At 35.0% G+C, this 19,973-nt stretch overlaps 3 protein-coding genes across 5 annotated transcripts; 2 read left to right on the top strand and 1 right to left on the bottom strand.

Moving 5' to 3' along the window:
• The first annotated feature begins 412 nt into the window (after positions 1 to 412).
• On the top strand, positions 413 to 4,879 carry LOC117934511. The gene is made up of 5 exons (XM_034856227.1): positions 413 to 682; positions 1,133 to 1,378; positions 3,059 to 3,137; positions 4,371 to 4,449; positions 4,548 to 4,879. Exons 1-5 carry the CDS (start codon positions 455 to 457, stop codon positions 4,594 to 4,596), a joined length of 681 nt encoding a protein of 226 aa, XP_034712118.1. The 5' UTR covers positions 413 to 454; the 3' UTR covers positions 4,597 to 4,879.
• A 1,524-nt stretch (positions 4,880 to 6,403) lies between these two features.
• On the top strand, positions 6,404 to 12,415 carry LOC117905215 (probable inactive purple acid phosphatase 27). The gene is given in 13 exon segments (XM_034818162.1): positions 6,404 to 6,790; positions 6,904 to 6,995; positions 7,396 to 7,468; positions 7,557 to 7,679; positions 8,171 to 8,263; positions 8,394 to 8,523; positions 9,472 to 9,553; positions 9,643 to 9,775; positions 10,387 to 10,592; positions 10,690 to 10,815; positions 11,153 to 11,462; positions 12,016 to 12,259; positions 12,262 to 12,415. Coding segments are annotated over 13 exon segments (1,854 nt in total). The 5' UTR covers positions 6,404 to 6,604; the 3' UTR covers positions 12,318 to 12,415.
• A 198-nt stretch (positions 12,416 to 12,613) lies between these two features.
• On the bottom strand, positions 12,614 to 19,696 carry LOC117905068 (snurportin-1). Of its 3 annotated transcripts, XM_034817946.1 has the most exons (8): positions 19,283 to 19,692; positions 17,602 to 17,788; positions 17,271 to 17,521; positions 16,680 to 16,794; positions 15,273 to 15,365; positions 14,825 to 14,968; positions 13,987 to 14,130; positions 12,614 to 13,017 (listed from the first exon to the last, which is right to left on the bottom strand). In XM_034817946.1, the coding sequence occupies exons 1-7, from the start codon at positions 19,633 to 19,635 to the stop codon at positions 14,014 to 14,016; spliced, it is 1,260 nt and encodes a 419-aa protein (XP_034673837.1). In that variant the 5' UTR covers positions 19,636 to 19,692; the 3' UTR covers positions 12,614 to 13,017; positions 13,987 to 14,013. The 3 variants fall into 3 exon arrangements, with proteins under 3 accessions (XP_034673837.1, XP_034673838.1, XP_034673839.1); XM_034817947.1 differs by lacking the exon at positions 12,614 to 13,017 and having other exon boundaries at positions 14,045 to 14,130; positions 14,794 to 14,968; positions 19,283 to 19,695; XM_034817948.1 differs by lacking the exons at positions 12,614 to 13,017; positions 13,987 to 14,130; positions 14,825 to 14,968 and adding an exon at positions 15,035 to 15,118 and having other exon boundaries at positions 19,283 to 19,696.
• Between the last annotated feature and the right edge of the window lie 277 nt (positions 19,697 to 19,973).

Genomic DNA, 19,973 nt, shown 5'->3' with positions numbered 1-19,973 from the left:
AACATAATAGCTCTATTTTTTTTTTAAAGGTATATTAAATAAGATGTTTATTGAATTAAAAGAAAGGGCTTTTAACCAAATAGGACATTGACAATAATACCCTAAAGACTAGGGATCGTTTGGACGCATTTCTTGTTTTTTATTTTTAAAAATAAAAAGATGATAGTAATTTCTATAAAAATGTGATAACTCTCAAATTAATCTTAAAAAGATAAAATTTTGAAAAATAATTTAAAAAATTAAAGTTTTAAAAAGGTTTTATTTCTTTTAATTTTAAAATATTTTTTAATAATCCAAGATAAATTGTGATCCAAAACACACTGTTATGATATCCACCGTTTCTCATCTAATCGACTCACCGTTCACTAAAACGACGCCGTTTCCCATATCGATATGTCTCTAGAAATCAAAGCATCGGGAGCCGAAAATTTCCCGAGTGACATCCGTTGCGACAATGTCAGATTCCATGTCTCCCTCGCAAAATCAAAACCCTAATCACAAAGACTCGGAAGCAGTGGCTCGAGCTTGGCTCACCACCATTCCTGAGGAGGTCAAAACCCTAACCATGGCGGAGTTCGAATCTTGGGTTCACTCCAACAACGCCTCTTTACCCCAGGAAATCAGATCAATGCCTCCATCACAGCTCTACGAAATCTTTACTCAGAACTCTATGCCAACTCAGGTTTCCCCTTTGTTTCAATCTCCCTTCATAAATTGCCTTCTACTTTGCTTAGTTTGTGTTTGAAGTTGTGAAGTTTATACCTTTGGATTCCAAAAGATCTCGCTTTTATTGTGGAGGTTAATATAGGCATCCGTTTTGCGATCGGACGTGGAATTGAACTCATTAAATGCAGCTTACCACCACTCCATTTGGAGCCAAATCCTCGAGAATGAGGAATTTAACCAGTGGAAAAGAAGGGAGGTTTTTTTCCCGTAATCTTAGCCAAGAAAACAAGGGTAAAACAAGAATGTAAATTTTGATTGTTAAGATTGAAATTCCCTTCAAATTGAGATTGTATGGGATTTCTCTGAATCTCAATTCCTTTGGATTACAACTTAAATAATAGCATTGTTAATGGTAGATTTTCCTGAAAAATATCATAGTATCATGTAGTGATATTTACTGTGGCAGGAAAAAGATACTAATCCGGGCGATAATCCAGCCCGATTTCAACGTACTGATCAATGGATTCCGGTTTATGCATGGTTAGAGTTATTGGACAAAGATGAGGTGGTTAAGTCCAAAGATATTTCTGACTGGCTAACTGAGAATCCCACAGTCAGAGAACAGTTGTGCTCGAGGCATTCCCGTTACCATTTGATGCACTACATTAAAAAATGTCATTTGAAGATACTCAAGAGGAGGGAGAAAAAGAAGGTACCAGTTACTTCTCACCTTAGCCATCAGTATATCCTTGAAAGTTTGTTGCAAATGTAATGTTAATATGATAGCTTTAATATCGAGGAATTGTCATTTCAAGTTCTAATAATTATGTGTTCCTTGTCCATATTTTAGTAGATTGTTTTTATTTCAATGTTACCAATCGATTAGTATTTAATAAAGTAGGTAAGATTTGCTAATGCGGAGAATCGTTTGTTGGGATTGGTTGATCATTTATTAGGGTTTTTTTTTTTTTTGGTTGTCTGTCTGCATGTTTTTAGCTTATTTCTTACCAAGCAGCTGTCATGACCATAGTTGTAAGTTTTTTCATATAATGAAAAATAAATTAAAAAAAAATGCATTTGTATGCATGTATATAGAAAGTATGAAGTATAGAATGTTATATAAACAGTTTTATGAAAGATAGTAGGATTTAAAGAGTTAAACTACATCATATCATATGACAACATTTAATATTAGAGTTTTGAAATATTCAAATTAGCAAAATATGACTTTAATGTATAGATTCATTACATAATCCACAAAAATAAACTTCTTGAATTTTTAACTATGATTTTGAGTTCCAAATTCTAACTAGGCATATGCACTTATGTATGTTGTTAATTTATATATTAGCATCCTCAAAGTTCCAGCTTTTCATGTTCGTTATCATTCCTTCCCCATTGAAAAAGAAATAAAAAAAAGGCTAATATATTAGGTAAAATTTTTTTTCATTATTCACCATCATTTCTAATGTCAACATTCAAACAATTCAAATGAAAATTCTTCAATCTTCATTGTAAAAATAACTTACTTAACTTTTAATATAACATTCAATAACAAAAATGTAGCTTTTCATGTAAGATTATTTTACCTATTTCTCTTTTTTATGATCAATTTTTACTCTTTTAGTACATTTAAACAATTAATGTGATAATTTTTTTTAACCAAAAAAATAAATTTGATTTTTCTTAAAAATTATGGAAAATAGTAAAAGATGTATGTATTGTTTGTATCGTTATATCATGTATCATATCATGTATCGTATATGTATCGTAAGATACACTTTAAGATAAGATATGGATTGCGATACATATCAATTTCAATCAAAAAATGTATTGTATCGTTGTATTGTAAGTTTTTAACTACTATGGTCATTACCATCCTAACAAAAAGGGTTTACATGGTCATTTCATAGTATTGTTGCTACTTCTCATGTGAGTAGGTAAAAAACTTAACCCCCACCTGCATGCAAGCACACAAAATGACAACAACAATTCACAATAAATTTTGCATTTGTTATTGGAGCCATCCATTTGTAATTTGATTGCACTCTTGTAATGAATGTTTCTTTTTAGTGAAAGTAATAATGACTTATTTGTAAGCATACAAACTGGATCTGAGATGCTGGCCTAAGTGTTATGTCAACAAGGATCTAAAACATTGATATTCAATAGGGAGGTGAGTTCTACATATCAAAGCTTTTAGTAGTTCCTTAACTATTTTATTGCCTAAAAGGGTTGTCCATTTTTAAGCTTGGAATGTATTAAATATTCATGTTTAGTCTTCCTTTTAGATTAAGGCCTGCTATCAAATATGAATGGTGTACTTTGTTACATATTTCATTTGAATATTGGAAATCTACCTTTCCTAAATGTTATTGCTTTACTTGAACAGGGCTTGGATCAAGCCAGCAAAGCAACACCTTTGAAGGTTCAAAAAACTGTGGTGACAAAGCCACCAACTGCGCTTCCATGTATGCCTTGCTCTTAATGCTATTTTATTTATTTTTGTCAAGGACTTGTTTTTACCTTAAAGAGAAATGGAACTATTTCATTCTTCAATCAACAATATTTGGAGAACAAACCTATCCCACACAATATTGGTAGCGTAGAAGATGAAGAAGGCATAACCAAAAATGACAGTAAAACACTTCTGTTAAGACTTGATCTTATAAAAGCAACAAAATGAACTCATTACATATGCTTGATAAATGGACTTATCAAAAAAAAAAAAAAAAAACATATGCTTGATAAATGGAATGGAATAATCTGTCTCCACAATTTTAGCAACAATTAGAGCTTAAATTTTTTTGTTTTCGCTGGCCTTTTGTGCTTTCTCTCTCTCTCTTGTTTTGATTTGAAAAGTTGATGGCATTTTCTTGCTCACCTCTTGGTTATGAGCAGTCCTGATGGTTTCCTTCATAGTCAGGCATAGTTCTGAAAGAGACAAAGCACACTCAAGGAACAGAGATTTCATGGAGCCTATGCACAACGAACAACTCAAGGAGTGCACCCAATTGAAATGAAGCACAACTGAGGGTGCAATCTGCAATTTCATAAAATATTTTGACATTGGTCATGCAAACATTTGTTATATGCTTCACCAAATATGCTGAATTAAAAAAAAAAAAAAGTTAAAATCATGTTGTTTTGCCATGAGCTCAAAACACAATAAATAAATAAATAATGGATGAAATAAAAGATGAGGTGCACACCTTAGTAGACAAGGCTACATGGCCGGGGAGTCATTGTGGGTAGGGGCTTAGGTTATAATTTTATTAGCCAAATGGAGCACATACAGCATCTTGCTCACTTGTCATTTAATATAATCTTTTAGTTCTTGCCCCTCAAGCTGTAGCTTAATGGTAGTACCCTCAGGGAATGGACCAGGGGTCTTTATGGGAGTTACACACACACACACATATATATATATCTTTTAGTTCTTAGGTTGTAACCTTGTATTATGTATTTGAAATCCAAATTTTATTCCATATATACCTCCTATTGTTTACTGGGGACTTTTATGGATTAAGAAACTCCATTGCTGTTGTTGCTGCTTCCAATCTTCCCTATTTTCAACCATTAGAGAAATCTTCTGCTCTTACCTGTTCAAATTGTTTTGCAAGCATGCCTACAACCTTAAGGTCAATCCTTTTTTCCTTCCAATATATGCACTCTGAGTCTATCTTCCCATATCTGTTATGCAGGGAATTCTCCGAGCAATCTACCCAAAGATAATGATGCTTACTTGGCAAAGCGAAATGAAGCTTTGCGAAAATTTGAGATGTAAGTTGTTAATCGTCATCTTTTTGGTTACTTTCATTTTGTGGAATTGTATTGCTTATTATTGTGTTTGCTCACATGTCATTTAAATGCACTTTCAGTTTAGTAGAATTGGAGAAGCAGCTTTCAACCCTCTTCCCAAAGCAATGAACAGATACAATTTAACAAAGTCTCGGTTCAGCAAACCTTTCCCAGACATTAGATATGCAAACTGGCACAGACAATGCTAATCACTTTTCGGTGATGAACATCTTTTGTAATTAGCTGACTTGATAGCTGAGGATTGGAAGATAACTGTTGTTTGTTTGTGTTTATATACAAAGTGTTTTTGGAATCATTACTTGATAATTTGATTAGCATGTCCAAATATTAAGGGGAAACCCATCAAAGTAGAATGCCAACAGAAGGCTTTCAGAAGCCCTAGTTTGAGAGTTATGATTGTGTAGATCCACATGGAAGATTTGCTGGAGATGGGGCTATCACTTTCCCAGGAAACTGTTGCTCTAAGAAAGAAAGAAAGATCATTGAAGCGAGTGCACCCTGGTGACAAAGTGAAGCCCACGGTATGTGTTTTTTTATGCTTAATTGGGCTTTTTTCCTCATCCTTTTTCTCCATGTCTCGTCCAAACTGATTAATTCTCTCCTCGGTTCTCACATTCACAAACACAGTCGACTTTCCCATAATTAATAATATTATATTATTCTTATCTAACATTATCGAGATTAACTAATCCATTATGGAGATAAGACTACAGCCAAAACGTATCTTTGAGATTATTGATAGTTTATTTTGAGTCAACGGAGTGGTCAAGTAAGAAAAGTATTAAAATATGTATAAAAGTCTGTTTACTCAAAGTCAAAAGTCGGACAAGGAAGCAAACTTTGAAGCACCTTGGAATATCTTTGGTATCTTTTTAGTTAGAATATTGCTTTTCTTTTTTCTTTTTCTAAGCAGACTTGTCGGCACAGCTGGACTCGAAACTTCCGCTAGACAAATCTTCAACCATGTTACAGAAAAATGAATGTCGACTAGGAAACCCCCCCCACCCCACAAAAAAAAGAGTCTAATTTCATTATTGGTTTCTACAAGGATTGACGGAAGCCTGTTCGGAAGGTTATGGTTTTTTTTTTTTTTTTTTTTTTTAATTATTATTATTATTATTTTTAATTTAAAGTTAATATAAACCCATTTCACTTATTTAAATTTAACGGTATTATATATTTGTTTATAATATAAATTTTTTCAAAATATTTATACAATTTTAATTATTTTTCAGAGCACCAAATATAAAAATTGAAAATACTTTAAATTTGGTTTTAAAAAGTAAAATATTTTATTAAACCTAATCTCAATAAATAATATTTTGAAATTATAATTATCAACTCAACTTAGAATTAAAAAAAAAAAAAAAAAAAAAAAAAACCATTATGAAAAGTTCCCACAGATCAATCCCCTCTTCTGCTCTCATTGAGAGGAAAATAATGGACAAACCGTATCTTTAAGTGAAATCTACCTAATTATTAATCATTCCAATTTATTGACTTTTTCTCTCCCTAATTATTTTAATATTTTATATTTATTTATAAATAAAAATATTTTTATATTTTTAAATACATAATAATTCAATTAAAATATCCTAAAAAAAATTATTTTGATGTTTAAATGAAAGGAAAATATTGAGATCCAAGCTATTGGTATGGGTCGGGTCATTATTTGCTGATAAAAACGGATTGAGATGAAATCAAAATATAAAAAAATAAGTATTATTTTAAAAAATTACAGTAAATTTTTTAAAATATATATATTAAAACAGAAACTGAATAAATATATAAATAAATAAATAAATAAAACAACTTGGGAGTATTCAATCATACCCGAGATACGAGAATCGTTTTTCATATACTTACTTCGGGAGAAAGTTGCTTGTTGAATGGAACAGTTGCCAGTTAGTCGTTGCCGTCTCCCTCTAAAAGTCGCCAGAAAGAGAGGGAGAGAGGGGGGCGGCCGCGCCCGTCTTCAATCTCTCCCCCAAATATCTAAAAGACAAATATATTCGTATAAGTCCAAAGTCAACAGTGACATCTTTTGAATATACATACAGCATCTTCCCCATTTGTAAATCCCATCTGCAAGAGCTCTGGGTTTTGGGTATAGGAGATGGTGGGTGTGCAGAGAATGTGGGTTGTGGTGTTTTGGACTGTGTTAAACTTCTTCTTCTCTGGTTTGGTTGATGGGTTTGTTTTAGGGGAGCAGCCACTATCGAAAATTGCCATCCACAGGATCACTCTTGACCTTAGTAATTCGACTTCCATTAGAGCTTCTCCGATCCTCCTCGGCTCCAATGTGAGTATTTGATTTCTGGGTAACTCTGGTTTTTCCTTCATTCAACCATTTTCACAAACGGGTATCTTGCTACTTTGAATATTGCAATTCAGCTACTTGGATTTTGATTACAGGGTGAGGATACTGAATGGGTGAGTGTTGATCTTGAGCATGATAATCCATCCGTTGGTGACTGGATTGGGGTTTTTTCTCCTGCAAACTTCAAGTAACGTGCCCATCTTCAAGCTTTTTCCTTTGCTACTTTGGCTATGTTTGAATCCAAAAATATGAGGGAAATAGGAAAAATGGAAGAAAAGAAAGAAAAAGCGAATAAAAAAAAAGTTGATTAATTTTTTTATATGCTATTCCAAACTCATCTAACTTATTTTAACCCTTTAATATAAATATTAAAATTTAAAAAAAAAATATAAATATTAAAAATTTTAAAAATATATTAGTTTTTAAAGAATTTTAATTATATTTAATTTTCTTTGATATTTTCTATACAATCAAGCCTGAAGAAAATCATTTTCCTTAATATTCTTTACTTATTTTCCTGTAACGAAGCATAACCTTTCTATATGTTATTGAATGGAGTAGAAGTCATTCTTGTTTAAATATGGCAGCTCATCCACCTGTTCGCCGGAAAGCTCAGAATCAAAAGACCAGGCTCCATATATATGCTCAGCCCCAATTAAGGTGTGTAGATTGTGAGTAAGAAAGAAATTGTTACATCATTTTGATTTGAATTTTGGTGTTAAGATCACATTCAATGCCTGTATTGCAGTATAAGTTTGTGAAAGACACCAACTCAGGTTATACAGAGACAGGGAAAGCTTCTTTGAAGTTCCAAATAATCAATCAGCGGGCAGATTTCTCCTTTGTGTTATTTACAGGCGGGTTGTCAAAAGTGGGTTCTTTACTCTATTGTCCACTTGTGTTTGAATCATCCCCACCCTCAGGATTTATTGATGATAGCTTCCTGTTTTTGGCTTTTGTTGAAAGAAATATCGGTATCGTAGGAGTTTTATTAAACATGAAAGAATTTCTTGCATAAACCAAAATAGAGCTTCTACAAAAATCAATATTTTCCTAGCTTTCATATTAAACTATTTTTCAAGGCCAGGAATAGAAGCTCTTACTGAACTTAAAAAAAATGCTTCTGGCTTTCTAGAGGTCGATCCAACCAGGACCTAAGTTTCTTATGTAGTATTTTGGTTTTTCAAACACATTTATGAAACACATTTAAGAAATTAAGGATTGACATCTTAGTTCTGGAGTTCAACTCTATTGACTTGTGCTACATGGTTTTTCCTTTTAAATTGTTTTAGTTTATGACATAGTTTGATGAATTTGGGATAGTTAGACATCGAACAAATGATTGAATATTTGATGTTGCAGCCAAAACTGGTGGCAGTTTCGAACTCTGTATCATTTGCAAATCCTAAAGCCCCCCTTTATCCACGCCTTGCTCTAGGAAAGGCTTGGAATGAAGTAAGTTTATCCTAATTCATCTCTTTTGCAGGGAAAATTTGGCTACTTGGATGGTATTTTGTTTCATTAGATAACTAGAAATACCCAGAATTGTTAGTCTCATTTTCTTGCATTTTCTGTTGTCTTACAGATGGCAGTGACATGGACAAGTGGCTATAACATAGATGAAGCCGTTCCATTTGTTGAATGGGGTCTAAAGGGAGGACATCAAAAGCGCTCGCCAGCTGGAACATCGACATTTCACCAGAACAGCATGTGTGGTATGATAATCTCATCCAACCATAGTTGCTACAGTCTTTCGTTTATTGTTAAATTCAGTCTGATCATGCCATTCTTTTAAATAATTAAATTCACCATGCTTTAAGAAAACACTCTATGATGGTCCCACTTCCATTTGATTATTCACTTGCAAGCTATGCTTTTTATATCGCCTTTTTACCAGCCAGCTACATAAAAAGAGTATTCGATTGACAACTTCATTTTGGTATGAACTCACTATTTCTTTTCATTTTGAGCAACTCCTTGCTTTGCATGAAGTAGACTATTAAAAGAGAGATCAAAATTTCTTGCATAATGAAATTTAATTTTCAAAGTTGCACCAACCCAGATTCCTACTTGAGATTGTTGCTCGATTTCATTGTTTGCAAACATTTCTCATTATATTGCCCTTAATAGAGGTTGGATAGTTCACTATCCCCTCAATCTCATTCGACTACTAGAAAGGTTTGTATTTGAATAACTACATACCACAGTCAAAACAAACGCTTAGAGCTTATTTTTTGAGTACCTTTTTGGTTTGGGTCAGAGTGTACATTGATAATTATTCTTTGGCAATGATAGACTTTGTTGATTAGCTTAGTTTCAAGTAAGAAGAGGGAGCTTGTTTTTTGTTATCCTCTTCAAGCGTGCTTTTTGGGCACCATTTGTATATATTATGTGTCATTTGCTGCACCATTTGCTTATGTGGTATTAATATGTATAGGCTATTTGCCTATAAAAAAAGGGGGTTTTGATGGTTAGGTTGCTTGCTTATACTCTCTGCAAACTGATTTTACTACAATCCTGTGCTCTCAATAGAGCTTTTAGATTAGCTCCGCTCACTTTGAGGATCAAAAAGGCTTTTTGCATGCGTTGGTTTCAAATATAACATTACGCTCAACGGATTAGGTCTGCATGAAACATAATGAAGTTGCCTTATTATTCTGCAGGTTCACCGGCACGTACAGTTGGATGGCGTGATCCAGGTTTCATACACACAAGTTTCTTAAAGGATTTACGGCCAAATGCAAGGTATACACTTCAATTCCCTTTTTCCTGTGATAATAATGCTGAGAAGTAGTAGTGATGTCTGTTCTAAGCTTGTGACAGTGGCTTTTCAGGTACAAGTACAGGATGGGTCATCTCTTGTCCAGTGGCTCTTATGTCTGGAGCAGGTCTTATTCATTCAGATCATCCCCATTTCCTGGACAGGACTCTTTACAGCGAGTTATAATATTTGGCGACTTGGGAAAGGTATCATCAACAAACAAAATTTATAAAGAACAAAAATGAAGAATATTTCTTTTCATATGCATATAGTGTTAGGCACAAATTTGCAGTTTAGTGTCAGACCATCTATACGTTAGGACATCTCTGAAAGCTTAATTCTCAAGAGGAGTGTAAGCCAGAGGTGTTGAGACCCGGTACACTATCGATGATGTATTGGCCTGAAGAAATAGGTACAATGCCATTAGTCTATTGACAATACCAATTATCCCTAGCTGCCTCAAGCAAACATTCTTTCTCTATTGTTGTTTAGATCATGGAAACTCTTTAGCTTCTTGGCAAAAAATAGCCGATCAGGTTGGGTATTATCATGTTAGTTATAGGATATACCAATAGTTAAAGTTCCTCGAAAGATGGCACTAGTACCATCAATATTAACCGCTCTTTCAAAGCTATTTAGGCTAAGCTTCTGTAATCAAAAGTAATGAGAACAATTTTGTATATATACATGCCCTTTCCTTTCAATCTTATATTGTGCTGTAAAAGAATATGATGAGAAGCAATTCAACAGTACCTGTAAGATAAATTGAATCTTGCTCATGGAGAAAGAAAGTTTCATTTCTGTTAATATCTTTCAGGCAGAGCGTGATGGTTCAAATGAATATAGTAACTATCAGCCGGGTTCACTCAACACGACAGACCAACTCATAAAGGACTTGCCCAACTTTGACATAGTTTTCCATATAGGAGACTTAACATATTCAAATGGGTACCTCTCGCAATGGGACCAGTTCACTTCACAGGTGGAGCCGATCGCATCAACTGTGCCATATATGGTTGCTAGGTTTGTGTTCTTGTTCATTACCTTTTGACATGAATTAAATTTGAGGCATTGCTTTATGCAACTGATTGAAATACATTCCATTTGATTTCTTCTGCAGTGGTAATCATGAACGTGATTGGCCAAATTCGGGATCCTATTATGATGGGACGGACTCTGGTGGGGAATGTGGTGTGCCAGCTGAGACTACATTCTATTTTCCTGCGAAGAACAGATCTAAGTTTTGGTAAATACTTAAAAAAACTTCTTTTAGTTCTTAGGTTAAGACTTCCATTAGAGGAAACCCTATTGGCTTCTAGCTGAATTCTGCATCTGCAATAAATTTGAAATATTAGGACGGACAGAAGAAAAACAATATGGGTTTATTACTGGACAGGCCATTGAAGAAATTTCAAAGTCATCTGGCTCAAACAACTTAGTAGCCAGTGTTGGAGCTTTCAGTTGCTCACTGTGCAGCTGTTGTTTTGTTTGACTTGAAGCCTGTTGACTCCATTTTTGATACATTAGCCTAAGCTTTTGTCTTTGGATTTTTTTCTAAATACAAGATGATGTCGGTTTCACAGGTACTCGGCAGACTATGGCATGTTTCATTTTTGTGTAGCGGACACCGAAAATGATTGGCGGAAGGGAACCGAACAGTACAGGTTCCTTGAGCATTGTCTTGCATCAGTAGACAGGAGGAAACAGCCTTGGCTGATCTTTACTGGTCATCGGGTCCTTGGGTACTCCTCTGACTTTTGGTATGCCTTGGAGGGATCATATGCAGAGCCCGGGGCAAGGAAGAGCTTGCAGAAGCTTTGGCAGAAGTACAAGGTGGATATTGCATTATTTGGCCATGTCCACAACTATGAAAGAATATGCCCTATTTACCAGGTACAAATCCATAGAAACAAAACTACACCTTCTACAAACCATGATTATTCTTGCAAGTAGTCATAAAGTCTACATAGATTGTGGTTTAAGTTGCAGAGTTTGGTCAGTGGCCCTTATGGCCATTAAAATTTACAATGAGGACCACTTTTGAAACAAATGTTCAAATCTAAGTATTGCCAAAAAGTTCACTGAATGCATTTCATTCATTCTGAAAGCAACTGAAAACCAGAGTTATGAAGGGTTAGAAGTTGGATTATCCCCACACCACAAATCACACAGAACCAAGAATCAATTTTCCTAACATTTGTGGCTTCATGACCGCCATAACAGGCAAATTAGACAGTTAACCAGAGCTCTAATACCATGCAGGGTAACCAACTTAAGCCGACCAACTAGGCCCTTGATTACCTTCCCTATATATGATTAATTCTGAATTCCATGCCTTCTTAGAGAGCTTTCCAACTTCCAACTGCTATATACAACAATTGTATCATAATCTTCTGAGTTTTGTGAAGTCGATTCTGATATCTTCCAATGTTTTATATTGATGCAGAATCGGTGTGTGAACCCTGAAAAATCTCACTACTCTGGCACAGTGAATGGGACTATCCATATCGTGGTTGGAGGGGGAGGGAGCCACTTATCCGAGTTCGCCGATGAGGTACCCAGTTGGAGTATTTACAGAGATTACGACTATGGATTTGTCAAAATGACAGCGTTCAACCACTCATCTCTTCTATTTGAGTACAAGAAGAGCAGTGATGGGAAGGTATATGATTCTTTCACAATCTCAAGGGACTAGATGTCAAGGCCTGTGCGCATGATGGCTGTGAGCCAACTACTTTGGCAAATTGAGAGGAAATCCTTGTGTGATTTATCATTCAATAATGTTGTAGAGCCTCTTGGCTTGTTAATGAAAAGTGTGTATAATGCTGCCCTGTTATCTTTTTGCATAGGCTTGTGAGAAGAGGGTCAAAGACGAAATTATTCTTAAAAGTAATATATTTTTGCTTTTTAGAATGGAAAATAATTTTCTATTGTAAAAGGCCAAAGTTGATAAATGATTTTTTAAAATAAATTTGATGTGTTTTTAAGGTTTTTTGAAATTCCATTTATCTCAACTCCTTATAGGGCGAATTTTAAAAGTTCTATAAGATAAATCCACCATATAAAAATATGGGGTTTTTAGAAAATTGTTACAAAACCAAATATAGTGTCAGGGGTTGTATAAATCTTCCACAAAACCGAGATATAAATAGCCCAACATGGGCATACATTCATAATCCAAGGCCTAATAGAATGATTACTTGCCAAGCCACGTTCAAATACTAATGAAGAAACTGCTCAGCCAAATTAATGAACAGTGATGGCCATTAGTCGATTTACCTCGCCTGAGGACAAGCTGCAGTCTCCCAACTCCCATCTCCAATGCCATTTCCAGCAGCATCACAGCTATGCAGGCAGCCTAGAGAGTATCAAACACCTTTGATATAGAGGAGGCTAATGGTGTTTGCTGCTGGTACCATTATAATGTAGGTATACACACCCATGAAATCTGTAAAAAGGTGTCATGTGATTTGATGTGATTATGTTTGTAGAGAAACAAATGGAAGAGTCGATGATCTTGCTATTTCAGAGGTAACCATATTTAATGTTTGAAATGTGGGGCCTGTTTGGCAGCCCGAATTTTTTTTAAGGAAAAAAATAATAATTAATAACTTCAATATGAAGTTTTCTTGGTTTATTTTATGAGGAGGTGCTTAACATTCATGTACGATACAAAATTTCCTAAAATATTCTCAAATTTTCAATCAGTTATTAGAATACCACTCTGCGAAAAAAAAAACTCAAAAACATTCTAAATTTGTTCCTAAAAACAATTTGCATTTTAAACAAATTTCCAAAAAAACTGTTCAAAATTTACCAAACACGTTTTTTAAGTTAAAAAATTATTTACTGTTCTGAAGAACAAAAAACCATTTTCTAAAACAATTTCCAAGCATGGCCCAGGGCATATATGGGAACATCTTTTAAAAACAGTTCTCAAAAAATAGTTTTTAAGAATAATTTTCAAAAAACAATTTTTAAGAATGAATTTCAAAACACAGTTTTCAATTGTTTTTAAAAAATAAACTCTATTTGAGATTTCTAATATGAAAAACAGTTTTCTTGGCTTGTTTTTCATGAGGGTAGCATGCACTTAGGTAGAATGCAAAAGTTCTAAATTTTGTTTTAAAAAAGAAACAGTTCTCAGAACAAATTCTCAGAAAGTTGTTTTCTGTCAAAAGGTTGCCAAATTTGTTTTCTGAGTTAGAAACTATATTTAAGAATAGTTTCCAAACAGGTCCTAGATTTCAAGCTAGGGTGAGAGATCGGTTTTTAAGCATAATAGAGGCATTAAGGTGCTTGCTTATAACTGTTTACATTGCTTGATCAGTAACTTTTCTATTAATAATCTATTTTTTTTGTTACCAAAAGAAAGTCTGATATTGTTTTCTTTGTTATAGGCATTGGAAAAGAATACCTCCGTTGCAATCACCAAGAGTCATGGTCAACCGGCCATCTCCACATCACAGGCTTCCTTTTCTTGATCATTTGTCGAGGTAATGGATGCTAACAGATCATCAATGCTCAGAGGAGAATGCCTAACTGAATACTGGAACATGACCTGAAAGTATTAAGTAACAACAGGGTTTCATAATCCAGAGAGTTTTTTGCACAACACTATACAAAAATAATAGGTATGAACTAAGAAGGTAACAATTGCAGAGCTACATTAACTCGGTTCTTGGCAGTACAAAAAGACTAGAAAAAACCAGAGCACCGGTTATAAGCATTCAAATATAACACACAAACATAATGTGGCTTAGATACTCCAAAATAGGTTTTATTTTGATGGAGAGAAAGGAACATATAAGCCAACTACCAATTCAACGTGACCAAAACAAGGTACATGAAGCCATTTCTGGTGGTTATTTCATTATTACAATTTCAAAATGTCAATGGTTTTTCGTTCTGTTGTCATTAAAATTTTAATGTGTAGATGCCATTGCTGATTTTCAAGGCAATTTCCTCTTTTTCTTTTTGATCTTTTTATCAGATCACATGTGCACAGGCAAAGCAGATCAGGCAGATAACAATACCTTCTCAGAAATCTAGCAGAGCTAGAATCATGATCTACTTCATAGGAAGGATTATGACCAACCACCATTTCAGGGAAGGTTAGAAAACTGACAGTCAACTCGAATTTTTGCAACCATTTTTTTGAGGCATTTCATATTTATTGCTATGGATTTATCACTAATTGGGACCACGTGGTGATTGAACCAACCTTCCAAAGTAGAATCTAAAATTCCACCAACCTTGGAATAACTATCTGCGAAAGCACGTGCTCGATTCACCTTGCCCAGGTAGTGTAGATCAGCCCTTTCAAGCTTTCCATCCACAAAACTCAATCCACCATCACTAACAGCAAATCGTAGAAGGTTTCCTGAACAGAGCCCAGACTGGAAAATTGAAGAACGTAAGTTATAAATATTAAAAAAAAAAAAAAAGGATTTTAAAAATAATAAGGAAAACAGCACATAAAAGGCAATTACATGTGGCTGCTAGGCAACCAGCCAGTTGCCAATGTAAAACAGTCCCTTGGACTCCTACTGTACCAATATGTAGAACTATTAGAAAAATGAATTACTGTGCCACAAGCACTTAGGTACAGATAATCATTCTAATTAGGTTAAAGGATTGAAGACCAAATTAAACACCTGATCAGCTATAGGCATTTTATTTATAAATCTGCATTAACCAAACCTTTTGTATGAAGTCCCCATCTAAGGACCCAAATACAACAGGAGGATCATCTGATGTTGTCAGGTTTCCATCATCTTGTAGCTCCAAAACCACCTGATCATACCCAAAAAAAAAGGAAAAAGAAATTGAAAAAATCACCAGCCAAACACAATAAATAGCTAATTACCACACACACATCTGTGCATATGCAGACTTTTAACTACATAAAAATGAGATTTATTAGTCTTTGATTTTCAACTTGAAAACTACATTCCCCACTTTGACTGCATTACCTCTATCTTGTCTTTTCCAATTTAGTCCAGTAAGAAGACGTTCAAACGAATAGCTTCTAGACATTCTTTCTCATTTATAACTAAATTTAAGCTCCTCCAAAGAAGCACCTTTAAGAATCCATCCCAACACTAGAGGATATTGGTTAGACCCAACCAATCAATGGACAAGAACACAAGTCTCTTGAGTAAAAACTTTTATTGAAGGCACCAACTTCAGTAGAGTTAATATCAAAAGGAGATAGCATCATCCATAAATAAGCATGATTAGACAACACAAGAAAACAGGCTTCACTACAATAAAAGAACAAATGCCAATATAAGGATCCATTAACCATCAATGAAATAAAGCTTCAATTAGAAGCAGTGGAACAATGTTGACAAAGGTATGGAATTTACTGATTAAGGCCTAGCATGTCATTCGGTGTAAGTTTTAAGGTGTTGAAGGACAAGAGGAAGGACAAAAAAGTGTGGATTAAGGAATTGATAAAAACGCGATCACTAAGTATAGCAGTTGATATCACAATATTAGAGCTGAATATAAAAGAAGGATTCTTATAGCTAACCCAAATAGTTGGGATTAAGACTTGGATATTAAGGTATTGTCTAAATTTTATTAAATTCCCATCAAGCCATAAGTCATCCCAGCAGTACTCTCCTCTCCATATCATAGATCAAATTCCCAACATGGAGCAGACTATTTCAACTAGATTAAAGTTGAATTCACAGAATATATATGTTTTCGTGTGTCCAAGGATCTAATAAGGAACATTTTCTAGACCTAATATATTTTTGTTTGCCTATCAAAAGAATATGAAACATTTTCTAAATGGCTTGAACTAACTTCAAATCTGTAGCTAGATCACTGAGACTATGGATGTCAAAAAGTATTGATTTTGAAACTGCCTCCAACTTATCTATCTATCTATATGTATATAAACTTCTTTTCTTGAGCTGGCCTATGAGCAAAGACGCACCCCCCATTCACATTTTTATCAGGGATTCCATGTTTTACACCCAATCATTAAAATGTACATGGCAAAAGACTTCATGTTTAAGCTTCTAATTGAAGGGGCTTACAAGGCAATAAAAATTCTTTTCTTGAGATAGGTAAGCAAGTTATGCAATGCCACAATACCTGTTGTTGACTTGGAACCTGTCCTTTACTATCTGTATCGATAACATACTGACTACAGTTCTCATCCTTCCAAACCAATGTCAGTGGTGTGTTTCCAGTTTGATAATGCGCATGCCTAAGGAAGAAACCATATGATCATCAGGAAAAAAACTTACCAATACATGGTGAAATAGAAATAAGTTGGTTTCATGTGGTACATAAAAAATAACTAATATGTCCGTTAGGTAGGGAAACTTAAAGGGCCAACACTGCTAAAAGTTGAAATGGATGAGAATAAGGAGCACATATTCAACAAAGTACGAGGGATGATACTTCTAAAGATGTCAAATGTCAACTATTGTAATCAGGAGTAATAAAAGATTTAATATGGGATATTTCAAAGTAAAAATCAAGACTATGGATATTAGACTGAAGCCCAGAGCGCCCACTTGATGCATTGGAAATGCCCAAGTACTAAAAATTTGGGCAGTTTTGCATATGAGAACATCAACATAGGAGTACTTATAAAGACACGTTCAATATAATGATATCTAAGAAATCCTAGTGCTTATTAACACCAACAATTCAATAGCCTGGATTAAAGAGTCTTACCTGTTATAAAACAATAGTCCATCCTTGACATAAGGTGCTGCCCCTGTGTAAGCAGTGTACAAACCATTCTGGTCACAATTGTAAATGGGGACCACACTAAATCTGTATCTATGGTAAGGTGAAGGAGGGTCACAGGCCCCAGCCTCAGCAAGCTTGGAGTTCAACCAAAAAAATCTGAACTCAGCAGTGCAGTCATATAAAGAGTATCCCCGCCAGCACACCATGTCAATCACGTAATAAGTTTGATCCAACTTCATACCAAAACAACCTCACAAATCAAGAAATGTTAAAACCATAAAACAGGACTTTGCATAATAATAAAAAAAAATACCTCATGAAATATGCAATCCAGAATACAATATGATTGAGCAGAACCAGAGATGTCCTTTGTCCTTGCCCCATTGGGCAGAGCAGATGGGAAATGGTGCAAGACAGAGCCATTGCGTAGCCTACTAACTGTTGTTCCATCAGAAGAAACAACAAAACATCGTTTTCCAGTGGGCCGTGCTAATACATACCTAGAAAAGCACAAGACAAGTGAAAATCCTTTCCTCCATTTACAAGGAAACAATCACATATCATTATTTCTCTCCAAGATCACGAAATTAAAGCATGCTTCACTCCGAATATATATAAAGGTTAGCTATAGATTTCTGTACTCCACACAATAGCAGCTAATTTCATCTTAACTTACAAGGGTACAAGATGCATTCATGCAAACAACAGATACAAGTCACAGAAAAGATATTAAACATGGTTTTTGATTTGATAGAAAACAACAGGCAATCATCTTAGCTTTGGCATGGCACCAAAAATTGAAACATTAATGTTGGTCATACAATTAAAAAATTAAGGAATATTTACCATGAGATTTTGTGTTTTCCTCATTTTGATTGGAAAGCATGAGACCTTATTTCTAGTACCCAAATGAACCAAGGTAATATTTGAATGCCCATCTGATAATTTACTGAAATATGAAATTGACAAGAATCTGATGATGTATAACTTGCATTTGGAATGTGAAAGAAACAAATAACAGCAGTTCTCTGACTTGTGAAAGTCCCCACCACAAGCACCCGGTAAGATGGATGACATGGAGGATTAGATTATAATGGATGAAGTGGAGAATTGGATTTTGAGTGTCATAAAGTTGGCATGTACATATCAGAGTAAACTAAAAATCCAAAGTTTCTACACAACAGACATAAGGAAATTCCCGATGTATGGCACAGAATGTTGCCCGATCAAGAAGCAGCCTCCCATAAAATAAATAGTAGAAACAAACACACTTGTGAGAGGTTGAAAGTAGCATCTGTGGCATCAATTGATGGCAAATATTGGACAGACTCAAACATGAGCCACAGGAGAACAGCACGCAAAACTATACACATGATCAACCTCAAACAGATGGAAAAACCTTTGCTGAATTGAGTTGGGCTATTGCCATTTCATTATTTGGTCCAAAACAAATAATATTTGCAAAATTTCAGTCCTATCAACAAGATTGCAGAACCTGAACAAGCAAAATAGATACTATTTTTCCCTTGTTTAGGCTTCAGTTCTCAGCTCACCCTTCACGTGTAGTATTATGCTTTATACCTAGAAAGACAGATTACTTGAAATCAACTTCTATTAATACCCATTCCGAATAATGCTTTTCAAAACTCTTGGTCTACTCCTCAAATCAACCCAAAAAAAAAAAATTTCTAATCCATGCACAATACTGAGAATTCCCTCTTTTCAGGGTTACTGGACAGTTGCTTGACTTAAACGCCACCATAACCTCATTCAAAACTTGAACCCCTTTTCGCCATTAATGTAACTTCTTTTTACTCACAAATACATCTTATACGACACAAAATTCACAAAATCAAATCAAAGAGTTCAATTAACCACAATTACTACGAAAATTAAAGCTAAATTGAACAAAATTCACAAGAAAATCTATATTGAATAAAAAAATTTCACAAAAAAAGGAATGATGGGAAAGTAGAGAGGTGGAGAATCAAAACCAGTCGTGACTCAAGCGGTCTGGAACATCGATCATCCACTCCGGTAGCATCAACTGCCTTGCGAACCAGCGACGAGCTTCGTAGCCTTTGAGCTTCGATGCCTGACGCACATCAATGTCCCTAGGTATAGATTGGGACTCAGATTCGACAATAGGTTCGTCTGCGATTTCCGGTTCGAAGATTGGTTCAGGGTTAGGGGCTTGGAGAGAGACGACGGTGGATGCTAAGCAGCGAGCATGGTGTTGAGCGTCTCGCCGGTTCTGCGCTTGCCTGAGAAGCGAGAGCTCCCGGCGCTTCTGTTGATCGGAGATAGCCGGACGTTTGAACGGGCGACGAACTTCGTGAGGCGCCATTTCGCATTCAAGAGAGGACACAAGAGCCGAGTGACAAAAGCTTTGGGCCTAGGACCGGATTTAAGGGTCTGTTTGGCAAAGGAGGGCCTGTCTGCAACTTTAGTAAAAACTGTTTTAAGTAATAAGTTTATCAAAATTGTTTTTAAGTTATAAAATTGTTTCCTGTTCTAAATAACGTTAAACTGTTTGGGCCAAGCAAGGGTGGGCTGGGCTTGGCTGGGCTTGAACCCAAGCTAAGATGACCCCGACCCGGTCCGGTTCGGTCCATTTACACTCCTATTCATATCCCCGAAGATGGACAAGCTGGCTTCTGACTAAAACGGTACCGTTTCATTTAG

This window comes from Vitis riparia, chromosome 17 (assembly GCF_004353265.1).
Source record: "Vitis riparia cultivar Riparia Gloire de Montpellier isolate 1030 chromosome 17, EGFV_Vit.rip_1.0, whole genome shotgun sequence".
NCBI classification, from domain to species: Eukaryota; Viridiplantae; Streptophyta; class Magnoliopsida; order Vitales; family Vitaceae; genus Vitis; species Vitis riparia.
Note: the sequence above shows the minus strand (reverse complement) of the source record. Positions and strands in the feature narration are given on the sequence as shown.